Source organism: Trichosurus vulpecula, chromosome 3 (assembly GCF_011100635.1).
Source record: "Trichosurus vulpecula isolate mTriVul1 chromosome 3, mTriVul1.pri, whole genome shotgun sequence".
Taxonomy (NCBI): Eukaryota; Metazoa; Chordata; class Mammalia; order Diprotodontia; family Phalangeridae; genus Trichosurus; species Trichosurus vulpecula.
This window is the reverse complement of record NC_050575.1, coordinates 404,580,575-404,601,117: the sequence shown is the minus strand read 5'-3', so window position 1 is coordinate 404,601,117 and position 20,543 is coordinate 404,580,575. Positions and strand designations below refer to the sequence as shown.

The 20,543-nt window shown below is 45.3% G+C and overlaps 1 protein-coding gene and 1 non-coding gene across 3 annotated transcripts in view; both read right to left on the bottom strand.

Annotated features, from left to right (window-relative positions):
* Positions 1 to 20,543, bottom strand: part of PTCD3 (pentatricopeptide repeat domain 3) — a 29,046-nt gene that overhangs the window by 2,003 nt on the left and 6,500 nt on the right. For both annotated transcript variants that reach the window (XM_036748542.1, XM_036748543.1), the window contains exons 4-23: positions 19,848 to 19,893; positions 18,246 to 18,314; positions 17,347 to 17,451; positions 16,814 to 16,937; positions 14,396 to 14,511; positions 12,046 to 12,125; positions 11,110 to 11,197; positions 10,963 to 11,023; positions 10,592 to 10,674; positions 9,834 to 9,978; positions 8,557 to 8,607; positions 7,280 to 7,369; positions 5,885 to 5,913; positions 5,204 to 5,310; positions 3,763 to 3,841; positions 3,579 to 3,669; positions 2,104 to 2,189; positions 1,536 to 1,678; positions 330 to 371; positions 74 to 232 (exon numbers count right to left, since the gene is read on the bottom strand). In XM_036748542.1, the coding sequence (XP_036604437.1) occupies positions 74 to 232; positions 330 to 371; positions 1,536 to 1,678; positions 2,104 to 2,189; positions 3,579 to 3,669; positions 3,763 to 3,841; positions 5,204 to 5,310; positions 5,885 to 5,913; positions 7,280 to 7,369; positions 8,557 to 8,607; positions 9,834 to 9,978; positions 10,592 to 10,674; positions 10,963 to 11,023; positions 11,110 to 11,197; positions 12,046 to 12,125; positions 14,396 to 14,511; positions 16,814 to 16,937; positions 17,347 to 17,451; positions 18,246 to 18,314; positions 19,848 to 19,893 (1,794 nt within the window). The remainder of the gene's footprint in view (positions 1 to 73; positions 233 to 329; positions 372 to 1,535; positions 1,679 to 2,103; positions 2,190 to 3,578; positions 3,670 to 3,762; positions 3,842 to 5,203; positions 5,311 to 5,884; positions 5,914 to 7,279; positions 7,370 to 8,556; positions 8,608 to 9,833; positions 9,979 to 10,591; positions 10,675 to 10,962; positions 11,024 to 11,109; positions 11,198 to 12,045; positions 12,126 to 14,395; positions 14,512 to 16,813; positions 16,938 to 17,346; positions 17,452 to 18,245; positions 18,315 to 19,847; positions 19,894 to 20,543) is intronic.
* Positions 935 to 1,071, bottom strand: LOC118845205. Its single transcript, XR_005010069.1, has one exon. It is a non-coding gene; the product is annotated as a small nucleolar RNA SNORD94 (small nucleolar RNA).

The following is a 20,543-nucleotide window of genomic DNA, read 5'->3' as shown; positions in this document are numbered from 1 at the left end:
CTCCCACATAGCAGGGGTTTAATAACTCTTTGCTGGACTTGGGGGAAAAGAAAAGAGGAAAGGGAGCCCTTACTTCTGCTCCTTGGAGACATCAAATTCAGTGAGCACTCTCTGGGTGAGGGGCTCGCAAATGGCTAAGCTCAAGGAGTGGGCCAACTTCACCAACTGCACAGCCTGGGCAGAATTGTGGTTTTCCTTTGCACTGCTCATGAATTCATTCATCAACTCGGTTCTGAAACAGAGAAGCTGGATGTGAACTGTTCTCAGGCCGGCCACGTCCATCCACTGAAGATGCAGAAAATCCCCGAGGACAGGTCACTGGGACTCACCTGGGGATTCTGTTCTGCTTCTTGAAATTCTCCAATATCTGCCTGTTTGGGAGAAGATTATGGCTCCTTCAGGGCTGGAATATCCTTCCAGGGCCCAGCCCAGCATTTCCCTAAAAAGCCTGCAATGGTATTTCAACGCTGACTGATGGGGATGGGAGACAGTTAAACAAGTCAAAGATGTGGAAACTCTGTCTTGAGAAGGCGGAAGGAAAGAGAAAGGCGCCCAGGCCTGGGGCAGGTCTATTTTGAGTTGGAATAGCTTGTTCACTGAAGCCTCAGCCAACATTTATTGAAGCCTCCCCTCTGTGGTAGGCATTAGGGATACAAGTACAATGAAGGAAACAACCCTTACTCCCAAGAGAAGTAGAACTCAAGGAGCTATGTAAAATGTGCTAGACCTGAGCTGTCAAATGTGCAGCACGATCTGACCCAGACAAAACTAGGAACTATTTCACCAAGCAAGCAAAAACACGCCCAAAGTCAGATAATATGCACGTTAAAACCAAGGCAATTCCCTGCCAGTTGTAGGTCCTCTGCTCCCCACCCCCCCCCCAACCCGGCACGGTGGCAGGACAGAAGCCCGCACTCGCCATCAGCATGAGGCCCAGGCTCAGATTTCGGCACCAGTCTCATGTAAGTGCTTTCCATCAACCTGCCACACGCAGGAGGACAGAGCCACACATACATTCAGCTCCCATGATTCAGCTGAGGTCCGTACCCCTGCGCCAATCATCACAGCCTGCCTCTATGGAGCTCCTGCTGAGGCTGTCTGCCAGACACGATGACTTGAGACCATCCTTGATGGCCAAAGTCCAGCTAATGAGCAGACCCCTCCCCCTCATGCACATGCAGACATACACACAGAACACTGGTGTTCCTGTGTGGCCCAAGCAGCTGATCCCTCCCTGCTCTGAGCCTCAGTCTCCCCATCTGTCACATGTGGCTAACGTTTGGTGACACAGTGTGGGAACCCTGGCGGACAAACGTGACGTCCAGCATGTGTCACGGACACACGGAGGTCAGCTGTGGGAAGCCTTTCTCTTGCAGAACTGTGGCTACTGAAGGAATCATTTTTCTGAGAAAACACCATACTCTCCGCTCCTACACCTGCACCTCAGCACCTCAGGCCCTCGAACAAGATGAGGGATCGTGTGCCTCTGGCAGGATGGAGAACACCAGCAGCTGGACAGACAGGGCTGTACTCACCAGGCCTCCTGGGTCCTGCCGCCCCGCAGGAGGAGGAGAGCAATACAGTTCATGGGGCCAGTGGGCCACTCCGGCAACATCTTGCCCTCGTCTTCATACGTGGATTTAATATCGGCAGCGCAGTCGGCAAACGCTTCCTGGATCTGAGAACAAGCGGTCATCAGCACAATCACCATGCTAGGCTGGCTTTGATCAGATAACCTACAAGTCACACCTATATGGCCCTTATCTCATAACCACTCTGGGAACGGAGTATCCTCACTTTACAGAGGGAGAAACTGAGATATAAAATGGTTATGTGCTGCCTGAGCCCTAGGCTCCACTGGCTTTAAGGCTGGCGTCTCACAAATGCTCTCCAACAGTGCTTCTGTAGCCAGGAAAGCTGAAGGCCCAGATTCCTCCGCCCTCACACGGAGACATCTACGACCACCCCGACCTTAGAGGGGGAAGCTCAACACTGCCATTCACACCCCAGACCCAGAGAAGATGGAAGCTAAGCTGGCGGCCCAAGAGAGACGCAGGACGCTAAAGCACAGACATGAAGAGCACGGCCTGGCCATTATCCTACCTCTGGGGGATGCTTCTCTCTGGTCATCAGCGTCAGCATCTCCTCCCTCACATCATTCCGTTGGGTGAGCCCAAATTCTCTGCAATCTTGGATAGAAATGAAATGATTGCCTGTCGTGACCATCTCCACTGTCTAAGCAGAAGTGCCTGACCAGCCAAACCCCACCAGCCCTATTCTTCAGGTGGGAAAGGGCACGAAGCAGCTAATTCAGTTTCACAGCCTGCTCTAAGTTTCCAGAAAAAAAAAAGGGATGGGGGAAAACTGAAAAGTATTAAATGCCTGAAATTTGCCCTTCCTCCTAGAGAGAGATGGGAATTGATGATGTGGCTGCATCATTTGGCAGAACGCTTCTGGACAAAGCGCCGACCTGAGCTGCTCCAGGCACCCGGCAGAGGACACCTAGGCCGCCCTAGACCCCAGTCTTGCACAACAGGACTACCAGATACTCAATGCTAATGATGATACCGCTGTTCGGTTGTTTCAGTCATGTCTAAGCGCCACCCCATCTGGGGTTTTCTTGGCAAAGATACCCGAGCGTTCTGCCATTTCTTTTTCCAGCTCATGTTACAGATGGGGAAACTGAGGCAAACGGTGGAGTTAAGTGACTTGCCCAAGGTCACAGAGCTAGTGAATGTCTGAGGCCAGATTTGAGCTCACAAAGATGAATCTTCCTGACTCCAGGCCTGGTCCTCTACTGCGCCACTTAGCTGCCCAACAACCACCACCATTTATTTAGGGCCCATCATTGGCTGGACAGAGAGGGCTAAGCCCTTGACACATTAACTAACTCAATCCTTAAAAACACCCTGGGAGGTAGGTGTTATCACCCCTCTTTTGCAGCGAGGAGGCTGAGGCAGACAGATTGAGGTTAGTCTGAGGCCACATCACAACTCGGGTCTTCCTGACTTCCGGACTGCAGGTCTACCCACTGTCCCACACAGCTACCATGCTACTTCAATAACTCTTGGTGGTCAGAGAGCATCACAGTAAGACTTTCACACCGGAAGAGCCCTAGGCTATCATCTAATCCAACCCTATCACCTTAGGAGGAAACAAGCCCAGAGGGGCTCAATGTCCTGCCCACAGAACTCTGGCTGAGCACTCTGCCTTCTGACAGGGAGCTCACTCTGTCTGGGGGCAGCTCACAGTATTCCATGACATCAAGCCTAAACCAGCCCCTCTGCCCAAACACAACAATGCAGAATTTCAGCTCTCTGAACACAGCCGTCAGCCCACAGCTGCCTGGTCACTCAGTCAGGGAGCAGGGAGGAAAGCCAGGCCCACAGTAAGACACAGCCATCCTGAGAGGACTTTTTTAGGTACCTACGTCTGGTTGTCCTAACTGAATGATGAGCTTTGTCTCATCAATGACAAGGCAGCTGGCTTTGTTCAGGCTGGCCTGCCTGCCTCCAGGAGCTCAGGTGGTGCGTCTCCCAGGCCTCCTCCCAGAGGCACAAGCCCTGTGCCTTGTTTACCTCTCCAGATCTCAGGGATCATTTCTAATCGACTCCCCACATCCAGGGCTTGGAGAAGACTCATCAAGAGGTGCGAGTGAGGAAAGCAGACCTGAGGAAGAGGAACACACCTTCATGTTCTAAGAGTGCAGGACACGAACAGGACATGAAGACAGAGCAAAAAATGCCAGAGACACTCTCTTACAGAAGGGATCAGCTCCTTGTACCACTCCAGGGTGACATCCATTTGCTCCATTAAGCACAACAAACTGAAGAACTTGTGACTGCAGGAAGAGAACGACACACTTGTCTAGGTGCTCAGCGCCACTCAGCAGGACACTCCTGGGATCCCCAGCTGCGACAACGGCCACCCATGCCACCTAGGACAGTTGTGTGCAGCACATTCTGGGCTCACTGAACCTGGAACCAGCCTGCTTGTTCTCACCACCAAGACAGAGGAGGAGATCCTGGACGCTACGGTTCTGTAGAGCTCAAAGCTTTCTACAAGCTCCTCAGGAAATGGTTCAAATAACCTCTGCATGAAGGGAGACCTTCAGGGACAAGGGAACCCCCCGCATTCCCAAGACAGCTACTTCCACACTTGCAGACAGTAAAGTTAAGCCTCTCCGGGGCCCCGTTCCTGCTCCCCCTCTCCCGCCCCAGCCTCTCATATGTTAACTTCTCCTATGATATGGTCTCTCTGCCCACCCTCTGTGCTCCCGCTTGCCCACCTGTTCCTAAGAGAACCAGAAATACAGAGAGCAACTCCAGGGGTAGTCTGGCTACGTTCTCAGCCAGGCTTTTTGCCCTTCTCTCTTGCTGCACAACCCTTCATTGTGCCTTTCAATCCCCCCTTCGTGCCCTGTCTCCTTGGCAGGAAGAATAGCTTGTCTGCCCTGACCCCATCTGTAGGACTGTATTGGCAATCAAAATGGGCTCTTAGCACTTAGTTCAACCAAGTGCCCTTGAAGAGTTTGGTCTTTATTTCCTTGATCAAATTAGGAGTCCTTGATGACCTCCTTGCCTCAAGGGAAAGCCTAGTTTGAGTGACATGTTTGTGATATCAGAGGCTTTTAGACCACATGGGTTTAAGTCACCTCTTTGTGATGATTTTAGGTCACGTGGTTGAGTCACATGTGTGACTCACCCTTGACCCTGAAAAAGATATAAAACCAGGGGTTGGCTTTCTCTTTTTTGGAGCTCTGACCCACAAGCAGTGGTGGCGTGAGTGACTATGGGCCAGCCATTGTTATGAGCTCCTGGGCTGAACTTAGATGTTGGTAACTATGAATTGTATTTGGTCTGTTTCTAATGTATCTTTGTATTTGTATTTGCTCTGAAGTTCAGGGTGCTGGTTTTTTCCCCTGAACTAAGTGAATGGTATTTGTATGCTGAATTAAACTAAGCCTGTTAACACCTTTCCTTGGTAAAGCAGATCAAAAGAACCTAGGCTTTTGCAGCGTTCTGTGAGCTGGTTGTTGTTGATTTTACACCCCCCACAGCAGCTGCCAGCTGGATTGTTGAAACAAGGACTGACAACAGTCTGCTTTAACCCTGCAGTACCATGTGCCTTAGCAGCAGAGGCAAATACACGAATAAAAGAAACACAAAAGAACCAATGTTCACATTTGCATCATCCAACTTACTAATAGAAGGAATTCTGAAAGGCATCCCCAAGTAGTTTCCAGTTGTCACCTGTCCTTAAGATGTTGTGGACTTGGTAGGCAAGGTCAAGGTCTTTCAGCATGAAGCACTGCAAAGAAGTGGGGGTGATGAGCACAGAGCTGCGGGAAGTATCTGCCTGAACCTTGACTAGCAGCACGTGTCTATAAGGCGCCCCCCACCCAAGGGAGTCTGAGGCCAGCCAGTCTGGAGTTCACCAGAGCCACATGGAGCACTAAGGCTGCCGAGAGAGGGCAGGCAGGCAGCCTGGTCTATTAGAAAGGGGACAGGCCTGAGGTGCTTCACTCATCAGAATGCTGTCAGACCCTGGGGCAGCCACTGTACTTCTAGCCTGGGGGAAGTGGGGAGACAGCCTCAGAAAAACAGAGCAAAACAGGCTCTGGTGGTGAAGGGTGTGGACAGCGCCCTGCTGAGGCCAGTGTTGGAGCTGGGCTTCTTCACACGGGCACAGCTGGCCTCGCACCAGAATCAAGGCCTGCCCAGCTGGGGACAATGGACCATAACCTGACCCTCAGAATTAGAAATAAACAAATATGGAAGAAAAACTAGCAATGGAAAGGGAAGCAAAAGGGAGGAAAGGTGGTGAGTCTGAGGGAGAGCAGGGTCTTCTCTGGAAATAGAAAACTTGCAAGAAATGTACTTACCACCTTCATAGCAGATGGAAAGAAACGGCCTAAAAGAAACATAAGGCTTGTATTAGCACCTGGTCAGCATAGACGAAATATCCTCTAAAATTTTTATTTAATTAAAAATGCTGTAGAATCTAGTGAAAATCAGCACAAGCTGCAGGACTTATTAATTCAGTTTATTAAAAATAATTCCTCCCCAGTGATCGTGATCTGAGACAAAGCAAAAGCAAAAACAGACCTAAGTGAGACAGATAATCATGGAAACTGCATTTTGCTAAAAGGTACCACAGACAGTGAAGCACTATGGAAAAATCTTAGTAAGTTTCTTTGATAAAAGTTTCATTTCTCAAATACATAGGGAACCAAGAGAAATTTATAAGAGCCATTCCCCAATTGACAAATGGTCAAAGGACACGAACAGGCAGTTTTGAGAAGAAATCAAAGCTATCTATAGTCCCATGAAAAAATGCTCTGAATCACTCACTACTGATTGTAGAAAAAGGCAAATTAAAACAACTCTGAGGTACCAGATGGCACACCTATGAGAAATGACAAATGCTGGAGGAGATGAGGGAAAATATGTACATTAATGAACTACTGATGGATCTATGAACTAGCCCAACCATTCTGGGGAACAATTTGGAACGATGCCCAAAGGGCTATGAAGCTGTGCATATACCCAGAATCACCACTACTAGGTCTGAATCCAAAAGAGATCAAAGAAAAAGGAAAAGGACCTATATGCACAAAAATATTTACAGCAACTTTTTTTTTGTGGTTCCAAAGAATTAGAAAATTGAGAAGATGCTCATTAACTGGAGAATGGCTGAACAAGTTGTGGCATATGTGACAATACAGTGCTGTGCTATAAGAAATGATAAGTGGGATTATTTCAGAAAAACCTGGGAAGACATACATGTGGTCATGCAAGGTGAAGTGAGCAGAACCAGGAGACCCTTGTACACAATAAGAGCAAAGTTGTAATGGTGATCAACTATGAAAGACTTGGCTGCTCTGATCGATAAATCAAGACAATTCCAAAGGACTCATGATGAAAAAATGCTATTCACCTCCAGAGAGAGAACTGATGAACTGAATGCAAAGTGAAATATAATTTTCTGGCTATATTTTATTTTTTTTTGCAACATGATTAATATGGAAAAATGTTCTGCATGACTTAAGATACATAATTGATATCACTGTTTGTCTTCTCAGTGGGTAGGGAAGGGAGAGAATCTGGAACTCAAAATCTGAAACTATTAAAAATTAAAATAAAAAAAAGTAGTTCCACCCTGATAGAACTTCCTCAGATGACACGCTCTAGTGGTGTCTTCCCTGCAAACACTGCTAAGTGGGGAGAGAAAGCAAACTGAGAGGGAGGTCACTTGACACCTCTACGTATGCACTTACCGTCATCCAGGTCCTGTACGCATAGCTTCTTGCCCTGGAGCTCACTGATGATGTCAGAGAAAAAACTAGAGGAGATTTTGACAGTTGGGGCTGCAGAATAAAAGCAGCATATGAATTTCTTTTAAGAACTTTGGCTGGTCCCTCCAACCTCATGGCACCAATTAAAATGGGATGTATTTCTACTTTTTTCATCTTAAGGAAAACACAAAAGGAGATTGTATATGAACGCTGGAATTCTGTTATGTAGCTTTGCCATTAAAATTTAATACGGTCCTGTTAATTGGGAAGGCACTGAATCCATAAAGGAATTCAGGTAGTTGTCATCTTGATCACGCTGGCATGGCCCAATGATGAGCAGTTAATCTCTCTCCAATTATGTGGGTCTATCTTTAATTCTATAAAAAGTGTTCTGTAGTTTTATGCATCTAATTCTTGTGTCTTGACATCTGTACTCCCAGATCTTAGATATTCTGCAGTTAATGAATGAATGAAACTTTTTTTCCTTAATCTCCTTCATATAGGGTTTTGTTAGTAATGTACAACAGGTAATAATTTCCATGGGTTATATGATCCTACTGAAGTTACTGCTTCCATTAATTTTTTCGTTTACTCTGTAGTTCTCTAAGTAAGTCATGTCCTCTGCCACAAGGGGTTGTTCGGTTTCTTCTTGGCCTATGCTCACTCTCCCAATTTCTCTTCCTTGTCCTACTGCTGTAACAAGCTGGGTCAAGTCAAAGCAGTGACAGTGGTCTTCCTGATTTATCCTGATGTTAAGGGCCATAAGTGATGCTCGGGAACAGGCTACCACTTTGTAGAGTATAAGCTGAAGTTGTAAACTCCACACAATCTAGTATTGCTCTGGGCAGCATCAAACAGGACCAGCCGGAGAAAATTAAGACTTTGCAGTGTGCACACACCACAAGATACTATTCTATGGAACTCAAAGTGAAAATCTCTCATTAAAAAACAAAAAAACTACTTTAATAGCAGGTCTAAAATTGTAATTCATATGCAAGTAAAGTCAAGAAACTATTTACATCTTTTGGCTCAGTGATCTCCTCTTTGGGCATATACCCCCAAGGAGGTCAAAGACAGGAATAAAGGTCCCTCCCCACCCCCCCACCTTAAACACACACGATGCAAATAGTCTTGACACTCGCACACTGATCTAGAAGTAACCACACCCTCAGAAGCCCACTGAGTCTGTTTAATTATGGTTTGCATTCACAGCATTTTTAAAGTTTCTACAGACAGACATAACACAAGGGTATACATACCAGATTTGTAAAACATCTCAAGTATATAGTGATACGTTGAAAGTGAAGGTTCTCAAAATTGCCAGAAAGGAGATAAAACAAAGAAGAATGAAGCTTTAATAGCTGACGTTTCTAGGACATTTTATATTTTACAAAACGTTCTTCTCACTGCCAGCCATGGTAGGTCACATAACTTACCCAGTCACACAGTAAGTGGGAGAGAGAAGACTCAAGGCCCAGTCTCTTGGCTTCTAGTCTAGTATTCTTTGCTTCCTATTCACAAAGTCTAGGCTGCACTAACCACACCATGAAGCTGGGACACAGGTAAATCTTAATTGTAAAGAAACAGCTATGAACAGTTGTATGTTTCTAGTCTTTAGACAGATTCCAGTCTTTAAATGAAAAGTTGGGGGGGGGGGAGTTTTATTCAATATGAATGCTTTGACCATAATTCTACAGCAATCCAGAAGGATGAAATAAACAACTGAGATGCTCTGTGCAAAACGCAAGTTGTTCTGGGCAGTACAACACAGCGGACACAATTCAGGACGACTGTACGGGATGTTATCAGTGAGGCAAAGCTGGTGGGGTTCAGGAGCCGGGCTGTGGCTTCTTCTTTGAGGACACCAACACTAGGCTGATGCTCTAGGTCAATGCCAGGCCCAAGGAGCTCTAAGTGCAACGAGAAAAGCAGACTCTGTTCTGCCAAAGCAGCCGATTAAGGCAGAAGTCACTACAGCTTCCAGATCAGAGAATTTCCAAGTAATCCCACATCCCCAGGAGCCCCCATCTGCTACAACACAGCATTTCTGTGGGTCTAGGACATGTATGAACCTGCTCATTCTAGCTCTAATGCCACAAGGTACCCTAAAAATACAGACACACATTCTGAAGCTGGTTTTTCAGTGTGCTGACTGCCTGGGAAAAGAACAGTGGGAGGACCCTGGGAGACTTATGGGCATGTTTCTTCCAGACTAGACCTACAATTTCCCTGTATAAAGAGCTCCTAAACAGGAACAGTTGCCACCAAGGCAGTCCAGGGAGGGCCTTCTCTAAAGCTTAGTCCTGCTAAGGGCAACAGAGAACTGAAAGGACAGAGACACCAGAAGCAGGCTTTCGACACTCTTGATCTACCATACCATGCCACATCACTTAGTACTGATTAACAACAGTAAGTCAAACCCAAAAATGATTACATGGGTTACATGGGACTACTGCATAACCAGACCCGGCTGCCAAAGTCTACACTATGTCCCAAACCCAGGCTCTTTGGGTCAACTTCTAGGACTCCCACTCACCTATCTTGAGCGCTTTCATTTCACACAGGGTCTGTAAGGCAGGAATTCTTCCAAAAGAACCCATTTTCCTAAGGGCCCGAAGAATGGCGTTAAACGTTTGAAGATTTGGTTTCACCTTTTGTTCAGCCATTTGTCTCAACAAATCCTAGCAGAATTAAAGACCAAGACGTTTGCAAATGAGAGAGTGCAGTTTTATGTTCAAGCATTATCTGAAGGGCTCTGGGTGATGACTCTACAATCTATGAAGCCAAACTGGTTCATCCATGAACAGTTTACTTTCTTTTTCTATATTTCTTGTGGTATTCTCTTTTCACCTACACTAAAAGTCAGCAGTGAGTATATCCCAAAGTTAGCATTCCACCTCTTAATCAGAATTTAGCAAGCCCGTGATGGCCATGCTCAAGAGTCCTCTCTACGCCCAATACACAGGAAGGGACAGCCACTCCAAACAGCAGCCTTTCCCAGAAAGGGGAACATGGGTGGGTTATTTTTTCCATTTCTATAATGTCCAGGATGGTACAAGTCCAATCATTCCATGTCAATGAGAGGAAACGAACTCAGTTTTTCTGACTCATGTTTTACTTCTTTGTTCAAGAATTCTCCGTTCTACTATCACCATCAGCGACTCTGTCATCAATCATCCGGTTCACCTCATTTGCAATGTAATTCATCATTATTACAATTTTAAAAACTGAAATGGAATTTTCAGGTCACCTACGGTATTTCACACAAACTGCTAGAAAATAAAACAACTTTACCAATATAAGATTCCATTTATCTTCATATTTCTCTCTCGTTGAGAATGAAGCTTCAATCAGTGCATTGAAAGTATGAACATCAGCTGCAAAGGGAAGAAATAAAAACCGATTTGGGGATGAAGATGGAAGGTGATGAGGGGATGACAGAGGAAGCAAAGGGTCATCTTGCTTGGCTAATCCTGTCTGACTCAATCCCCTCTGACCACACATCAACTGAGAAAGCCTCCTGAGCTTCTCCACCCCAACTCAAACCTGAGCTCAGACCGCATGCCTCCATCCAGTGCCTGACAAACTTTCTCTATCAGAGGTTTCCATGCTGGAGACACAGCAAGGACATGGCCCCCATCTACACCCTCCTGAGAAGCACTCACCCTGGAGCCGGCTGTTCAGTAAGTCTGTGTACATGCGGAAGGCCTTCTCGTCTGCCTGATACTAGAGAAGGGCAAGAGAAAAGGGAGGCTAGTGAGCAGGAGACAGTTAGCCAAGGAAGCAGAGAAAAGGGACAGCCCTGGGCCTACCTTGGCCATTCCTCGGATCATTGTGCAATAGGAATGAGCGTTTTTCTCTGGCATTAGGTTGAAAATTCTTTCTGCGTTGTTGTTTGCTCTAGATTAAAGAAGAAATCACACATGACGAGGCTGAAAACAGCAGCAGAGCCAAACAAATCCAGGACAGCTGTGGGACCGATGCTCAAGCCTTCTCCTTGAGCTGCTCCAAGCCTCCCCCACTCCCCCATGTCCCTGATGACTCTGGCCCCTTAGGTCTCATGTCAGGCCCTTGGTCTGCAAGGGTAGTAAGCTCTCCAAGGGGAGCAGCACTGGGCTTTGAATTCCAGTACTGACACTAATCAGCTAAGTGATTTGGTGGCCTCCCAGGGCCCTGGTTTTCTTATCAAATGGGGATGATGCCATGTACATCCTCTCTGCTTTCCCACAGAAGCTGTTTGAGGGTGGGGATGGTGACCAAGGGGAGAAAGCCTGGCATCTGCACTGTCAGGCCCTCCTGTGTGTATGGCACCAACTGGCACCAATGAAACTCTAATCAAGTAACCCAGACGCTGCACGTGCAGGGGGACATCAACGTGCTCTGGTTTGGGGCTGAGATCATAGGGCATGTAATGGACAGCACAGTTTAGAACTAAGGTCTCAAACTCTCTCAGAAGAAGGGAGGCAATTTAGAAAAGCCAGTGGTGCTGCTCTGTCATGGACAGATAACAAAGATAACAGTATGGGTGGAATTAAAGTACATTATCTAAAAAAAAAAAAAGGCCAACAGGTGCTTCAATCATGTTTGGAGATGCGCACCCTATCGGAAGTTGAAAAGGCTCCCAACGGCATGTGAGAAGCACTTTCAGAGATCGACAATGTGCCTGCGTAGCTCCTGATCTTTAGAACTCCCCTAAGTGCTCGGTCTTCTTCACATGTAAGTGCAGTCACCAGAGGCAATCCACCCACCTCCAGGTAATCCTGGGCTGTGATGCAACGGCTACCTTTTGTCTGGACCCCTTTCGTGCTGGCTTTTCTTCTGCTTCCTCCTAAAACGGACGTCCCAGAAATAAGAGTACAGGTCACAGCCAACACTGAGAGTAAGAAGCCCAGGCCCAGGGCTGGGGGAGCACAAGACTAGTGCTGGGCCTAAACTTCCTTGCCTGTAGAGAGGGTGTGAAACTTCTGTATTTCCTTCACTACAAGTTGTGAGATGTTTCTAAATCTTAAAGTGTGATCTCGCTGTGAATTCCACTAAAAAGTGGGGAAAAACCCCCAAACAAGGAGAAAAAGTGGCTGTAAAATGACTTTCTTCCTGAATATACCATCAAACTAAAAGGCTCCCAGCTGCTAATGCACACCCACTGGGTAAATTCTCATGGAGCTGGCCAAGAGATGACCGACCAGAGCAAGCCCAGCAATGTTGCAAGGAGAAGACGCTGAACCTGGGAGAGGGAGGAGGAAAAGGCAGAAAACCCCAGAGCTCTAGCAATGCTGGCCACCCAGCGCGAGCTGCCCAAGGCAAAGACTGTCCTGAGCACGGGGGAAGCTCTGGCTTGTTAGTGGAGAAGCAGGAGGGCAGAAGCCCAAAGACAAGGCCTACACCTGGGATGGTAGGTACAGGGAGGTCTGAGCTGAGAATGGCTTGGCCAAATGAAAAGAACTGAGGGAATGCCTCAGAGCGACTAAGCAAAAATGCCTAGTCTCCAAATCAGCTCTGTCTCTGATTATTTAAGTTCTGTTACTTTCAAAAGAAAACATAATTTTAAATGTTAAATAATGAAATCTTAAGATTCACACACTAGGTTCTGAGACAAACCAAACATGCCAGCAGAGAGGGCCATTGCTGTTGGCTGTTGTAGTGAGCCTGGGCATGGCCTCTGAGCATCACTGCATAGATACCACCAGGACAGGAGACAAGCAAACTGAGGAGCCGTCTCCGCTCTGTGCCTCAATCCTGCCTCGCAGTGCCAACCTGGCATCTGTGTCCTGGAGGCCCAACTACCCAAAGCTCTTCAGTTTAACACCCTTCCCTCACCTGCCAGCCACCCCTAAGGATCCCTCCTCACAAGGGTCCCAAATTCAAAACCACATCTGCTTTACCACCTATTTCAACTTCTCAGGTCCTCATTTCAGTCAGGTGTCAAAAGCAAAGAAAACAGATTAAACTCAACTTGTATTTAAATGTCTGAATCAGGTTATTTACATCTTTAGAAGACAAAGGAATCTCCCCAGTCTGAGATAATGTTCTTACAAGAGGGAGGTATATTTTGATTTGTTCAGTTTTTTTGGAAGGGAAGAGAAGAAGGAAAAAATGAAAGAGGACTTCCTTACTGCTCCAGTGACAAAGGCACTGGCACTGACAGCAAATCTGCAGGCAGGGAAGCCTCCTATTTCAGAGTGACCAGCAGAAGCTGGTCAAAAGCCAGTCTGTTCTGGGGTGTAAAGCTTGTAATTAATGCTGACACAACTAAAAAAATTCTCAATTGCTCAAAGCAGTGATATAAGGCAAGGGAAAATGGTGCCTTTTTCTGGTTATAAAGACAAGGTGTCCCAAAAGTCTTATTACAGATTAAATTAGTCTTAAACGCTTAAAATGGCATGAAGACTTCTGGGACACACTGTATAAAGAGACTGAAGCACAGAAAGGAAATGTAACCTAAGGCTATGTGACAAATTCATGGCAGAGATGGAATCAGAAGCACAAAGTCACAAGATCCCCTGCTTCACATAACTCTGAGATGCCCAACGAGGCTTTCCCCAAGTCAGCAAGTCAAGCCTAAGGCCTCTGCAAGAGCTCCAGCCCCTTGTGGCTCAGGTCAAAGCCCAAGCAGAGCAGGGAGTTATTGCTACTTAAAAACTTTGAAAAATTCCAAAAGCAATTCTAGAGAAATATTTGCAATTGTACTCGTAGAATTTTTAAGTGTTATTTAGTAGTCTCTCAGAAACTTCTGCAGCATTTTGTAGTTATACTAAGGTTTCGTTTTCTCACAGATTTTATTCCTGACATACAGAAATGCTATTGATTTTTGCAGATTTATAGATTATCTTACTTTACTAAAGTTATCAGTTGTTCATTTAGTTTCTTTAACGATTCTGTGGTTTTCTGAGCAAGCCATCGGCTCATCAGTGAAAGGGCTCATTTTGTTTGTTCTTTTTTTTCCTCTTAGTTCCCCACTACCACTAATAAAAGCTGTGTGTGTGGGGAAGTGGTGTCCTTGCTTTACTTTTGTACTTACTGAGAATATAACTGAGGTTTCCCCACTGAAAATAATGGCAGTCCCCAAGCTCCCCCAAGCCCCAATGTACTGATCTTTACCAATGCTTCTGATTCATCAATTTGATGAGGTTGTTCTTCTCTTGGGGGCTCTTGGTCACCATAGTAACACAACAGATCTAAGAGGCTGTTTGTTGTTTCCAAAGATACACAAGTCCCTATAAGCAAAGAAAAGAGGCCATGAAAGGTGGAAGGAGCCAAGTACCTGCTGCCAACTATGCTTGCTCATGACGACCTTTTGATAACTGTCTTTTAACATTTGTAAAGCATTTTCCTTGCGATGGTCCTGGAAGTTGCTATGTCCACTCCATTCTATGGGAGGCCTAAACAAAAATCATTCATTCAGGTCACAAAATGATCTGTCCCAGAGCAAGAACCCAAGTGTTGGTCTTTCTGACTCCAATTCAGCATGGTTCTAAGACACAAATGAGAAGCAGTCCCTGTGATGATGGAAAAAACAGCCAGAGAAGCATCCTTCCAGAGCTCAAATTACGTTTCAAGGCAGGAACCGCACACAGAATTTGGTGCCTAATTCACAGAGCTGCTATTGTGAGGCTCAAATGATGTGCAAAAAGCACAGCAGTTATCATTGGCTAAAACTAGCAATGCAGCTGGGGCTAGGGGAGTATTCCTTAAATGAAAAAGGGAGAAAGGAAACTGTGGAAGACTATTTAGATTACATTTACTGAAAGGCAGGATCAAAATCAAGGCACCCAGAATGAGGGAAGAAATCATCTCTGGTAAAGGCACCCAAGACATAGATGGAATTATCACATAGAATCAAGAGCTCATCTCCAGCAAATAAGTAGTCAAAGAATGTGAACAAACAGTTCTCAAAACGAGAATTATGAAATGGTGAAAGATGAAAGACAGTACAAATCTACTAATAAAACAACTAAGAATTCATCTCCAAAACTCAACCCATTGGTAAAACTGACAAAAGATGCCCATAGACAACACTGGAGGGGATCTCAAAAAGACAGGTTCACTAATATAGTGGAGGACCCCTCAAATGGTCAGATTATTCTGGAAAGCAATTTGGAGTGATGCTAAGAAAGTAACTGAAAATCATCCATAGCCTTTGATCCAGAGATGCCAGTCTAGGGATATGAGTTCAAAGACAATCAAACAACCAACATGCATTTATTAATAGCCTAATAAGCACCAGGCCTTGAGTACGTAAATATAAAGAATGAAACAATCACTACTCTCCAGGAGCTGAGAATCTAATGGGGGAGTCAAAAAGTACCTAAGTATGTGCAAAATAAATCCATGGAAGGGCACAGGAAAGACTTCCTGGTGAAGGAGGTTTCTGGACCACATTTTGAATGAAGAGGCAGTGGCTAGAGTTTGATAAGAATACTGGGGGAAGGGGAGAAGGCCTGAAGCAGGGCAGCAGCTGAGAGAAGGGAAGGCACATGAGAGATGTCGTGGAGAGAGAGAACCAACAAGTCTTGGCACCTGATTAGATAAGGGGAGTGAGGGACAGGGAGGAATTGGAAAGGTCTCTGAGGTTAGGAACTCAACGTATGGAAGGATGGCAGTGCTCACAATAGACATCATCGTGTTAAGAGGAGAGGTGGGTTTGGGGGGAAGGTAACAGATTCCTTTTTGGATGAAGGAACGTAAAAAGGAACTCAGAGGTCATCTAGTCCAATGGTGTCCAACTCAAATAGAAATAGGGGCCACTGAACAGTACCTAGGGATCCCTGTGAGCACATACTATTTCCCATTTACACTTTAATCTGGCTCAATCTGCACCTGGGAATGATTTGGTACTTCCTGCTCCCTCTAAAAATGCAGATGGGAGGGACAAAGGAGTTAGGTGATTACTCGAGTCACCATAGAGAGCTGGGATGCCTGCATGAAATCTATGAAGAAATGGACAATAGCTGGCAGAGTGGGGCTGGAGCTCAGGAGAGTGACATGGATTTAGAGGTTCTCTGCACAGATGGTAAATGAATCCATGGGGACTGATAGGTACACTCATACACTGTTTGTGGAGCTGCAAATTGGTAAAGCAATCTGGAATTATGAAAGAAGGAATGACAGAAATAAGCATTTTCTTTGGGGGGGGGGGAAGCAGGGCAATTGGGGTTAAGTGACTTGCCCAAGGTCACACAGCTAGTACATGTGTCAAGTGTCTGAGGCCAGATTTGAACTCAGGTCCTCCTGACTCCAGGGCTGGTGCTCTACTCACTGCACCACCTAGCTGCCCCTCACTAAACATTTATTAAGCACCTCCTGTGTGCCAGGTGTCATGCTAAGCACTAGAGATACAGAGAAAGGCCAAAGCCAGTCTGTGCCTGGAAAAGCTCACAATTCAAGAGTTATCATAGGAGAAACTGGAGACTTCTCCAAAAAACCATGCCAGCACACTAACTTAGGGGTGAGAAAAGGGTCAGCAAGAGGAGCTTGGGGCCCATTTCTAAGAGCTGAGATCAGTTTAAATACTGTTACCTGCTTGAAGGAGCTGGTCAAACATGTCCACAGAAGCTTTGACTTTGTGAAGCCGGATGCGCTCCCGGAGGGCAGCCTCACTTACTTCCTCCAGCTGAGGGTCCAAGTACTCAGGCGTCAGGCACTAAAAACAGGCCAGATGTTAGGGGGAACAGAACTGCCCAATCAGGCCTCGGGGGATCAACTCTCCAAGAACTGTCAATGTTTCCCTCTCTCCTCCATCAGACAAGGATATTGGAAAAGGACCTTGGGGCAACATATTTCTTGAAAAGTTGCTGAGAGTAACCTGTAGAACTATTTGCTAGATACTAATTACCTCATGTTGCCTTGTAATCACACCACCCCTTGTTTGTTCTTAATACAAAAGAGGAAAATAAAGTATTTAAAGGTAGAAGAATCTCTCTTTTGCACCTTCTGCTTCAGCACAATGCTTTTAGAAGATTTCTCCTCAATGGCAAGGCAAATGTTGACCACCTCAGAGAAAACCTAAAAATAAACTTATCTAGAGTGGGAAATGACCAAGCTCCACTTACCGGTATATGTGGTTCAGCTATGTCCTTCTCAAAAAATTTAGGATACGTATTAATAATATATTTTGCTGCCTTCTTTCCAGAATCCTTTGCCAATAAAAACATACGCTGCATTAAAAAAGGAGACAGATTTAGACATTAGCTGGTATTCATTTTTACTTGGATTCAAAGGGTTAAGGAGGAGAAATTGATAGCATTTTTCAGTTTCTTTTTTCTATCATTCATTATTATTAATACAGTATAGGAAAAAAAAATACAGGACCACCTTGATTGTAATGCAGAATGAAGACATTTTAGCTAAGTTTAATTTTTATTATAAGTAATTCTTATCCCCCCAAAGTTTCAACCAAATAAGTCTGCATGTGAGATTTAAAATTCAAATTTCAACCTCTTTGAAGTCAAGGCAGATTCTTAAAACTTGTCCAGAAAAAGTTTAAAAAAGCACAGCCTGGCCACACAGGGAAAAAAACCAAAAACAAACCCAATGCTTTCCAGATGAAGTGGGGAGACTGCCTGGGGAGGTGGACTAGGGGCTATATTGAGAAATGAATGTGATGTTGGCACTAAGGTACTAACACACCCTGATACCACCCCCCTATCCCATGTACCTTATAATTTCCACTTTCCTCACTTCCCCTTCTCTAGCTGACTCCAAAAGTACTTGGTATTCAGTAGATGTTCTCACCCTGTGATAGCTGACCTGACCACGAAGAAGCCTTCTCACTCAGTCCCTTTCCCGATCTTCTCTACCTTTCACACCTTTCTAAAGCAATCACAAACTGGAATTTACCAGTCAACACCTGTACATGTGGGTAAGGCTGAGTGACAAGTCTTATTACGCACCACAGCCTGGTCACCACCCCAAGGACTGGGATACAACAAGGTTACAAGAAAACACTCACAGCTTCTGAAGATGTGACTGGGATGAGGAAAGGATCATCCTGGAATGTGTAATGGGCAGCAGTGGGATCCTGGGGAGAAGACAGATTAAACCTCTTTAGTTTCACCATTCTGGTGATGGTCAAGAATTACTCTGAAGGAAGATTCTAAAATTTTTATTACTCTAAAGGAGAGGACTTGGGACTCAAAGTAGAAATTTCCAGTGAAGTGCAAGGTCAGTGAGCATGGCCTAAAAATTGGCAACCATTAAGCCAAGCAGTAAGAACCATTCAAGGCGAGGACACATTTTGGGGCACAAGTAGTTATGCGATGGCATATAATCTCTAAGTGTTTGCCTTCACCGGAGAGGCCAAGACATTTCAACATGGGCAAGTATTGGGGCTCTCTGGGAAACTGGGATTCCTAAACCTTCCCTTCCAGGGTTTGGGGCATGAACTTTCTCAGGACTTCAAAACAGACTTGGCCTCCCTGGTGTAGTACAGCTCTTGGCACTACATGAGAAGCAAGGGAAGCCTGAACTCTGTTATGCTGGGAAACACTGGACATTCCCACAGCAGAACTGGTTGGGAACTAGGCTAGAGTAGTCTGGAACACTAGGTATTTTTTCTGGGGCAATATTCAAAAGGTACCTAGGTACACTTTGTAAATCTTTAATGTGAGGACGTAAAGTAACATCCAGGCAAAAAAAAGCTTCTATTAACAAGTCTCAGCAATTCCACTTTACTACAAGTAAAAATCAGCCTGTTAAGTTGCTGTAATGCTCCTCTGTGGGAAAGGTGGCTCTCCTCCTCAGGGCCCAAGCCAAGAGCTCATCAAAGTCCTGGGTCAGACTCAAGTTCTGGCTTTTCTACCATGCACAAAGACCTTAACTCTTCCAGTGCTGCTCATCACTGAAATGTGGATGATACTTCAATTACTGACCCCTGTACCAGCAATTTAGATTTGAAGATCTTTCCCACCAATTAACAGGCCATGTAACCTGCTTATGTCACAGGAAGCCTAAGTCACATGTGGTTGGAGGAGCTTCCTGACAGAGGGAGAGATGGGAGGGAGAAAGAGGGAGAGGAGAGAGGGAGGCGGGGAGAGAGATGGAGGGAGAGAGGGAGAGAGGGAGAGGGGGAGAGGGACAGAGAGAGAGAGAGAGAGAGAGAGAGAGAGAGAGAGAGAGAGAGAGAGAGAGAGAGTCTATAGCTCCTAATGGCCATCAGGGGATGGGAGAGGTTTTGGGATGGCCGGGCTCCAGTCTGTTATATGGTGTTTTAAGTTCCTTGCTGTTATGATAAAGTGGGCTGACTGGCTGTGGGAGTTGAACATTTGGTTATGGGATATGGTTCTCTGGTGTCTGAATAAATGTTATACTTCTTTTACCTTCCTTATGGATAGTCTCTCATACCTGCAATATAGGACTACGTAGGCATTTTGACAATTATCATCTACATTATTATTATTGCCTTACCGTTTCAACCCCACAGGCTCAATGAGGAGAAAGTGCTTTATAAAAGGGATTGATTCTCTATTAGATGTGGAAATAAGCTCATGAAATGGAAATCTTACTATTACTAAAATAGACAGCTTAGATGAAGCATCCAAAAAAGACTACTTACCCTCTGGATAGTGGATGCCAGAGCTTGAAGAACTGCTACATTGTCCCTAAAAATAAGAATTTAAACATGGAAAGATGTAACATGAAAAAGTTTCGTACAGTCACCAAGTTATTTAAGGGAGTTTGGCCTTAGGTCTGCTCCCATTCATAAGGCAGAAGTGGTCACAGTATCGATCTACTCTCTGAACTACAGCCACATCTCATCTGGCAGTAATACATGATAAAAAAGGGCAGAGAATGCAGTAAGTGAAAAAAACAATAGGAAAAGTGCCAAAAGGAAGCACTGACAATCCAAAAACAATTTCTATGGGGAAATGAGGTGGCAGAGAGGATAGAGCCCAGAGTCAGGAGCAACTTAGTGTAAATCCTGCCTCAGACACTTTCTTAGCTGTGCAATCCTGGTCAAATCACATAGCTACTCTGTGCCTCAGTTACCTCATCTGTAAAGGGGGATAAGAATACCACCTGCCCCACATTATTATTAATACTGGAACCAATTGTGAGACACATATAGAGTCGCACGATTACCTCCTTCTTCATCTGAGCTGGCAAGCACCTTAGGGGCACAGCAGAATGAGTGACTTATACTAGGCAATTTCCAGCCACATCCCACCCCAAATTTTCTTTTTTCTTTTTAAAATACTCTTGATCAACATCACATGTGAATATATCCATATTCGAACAAGAAAAAAAGATT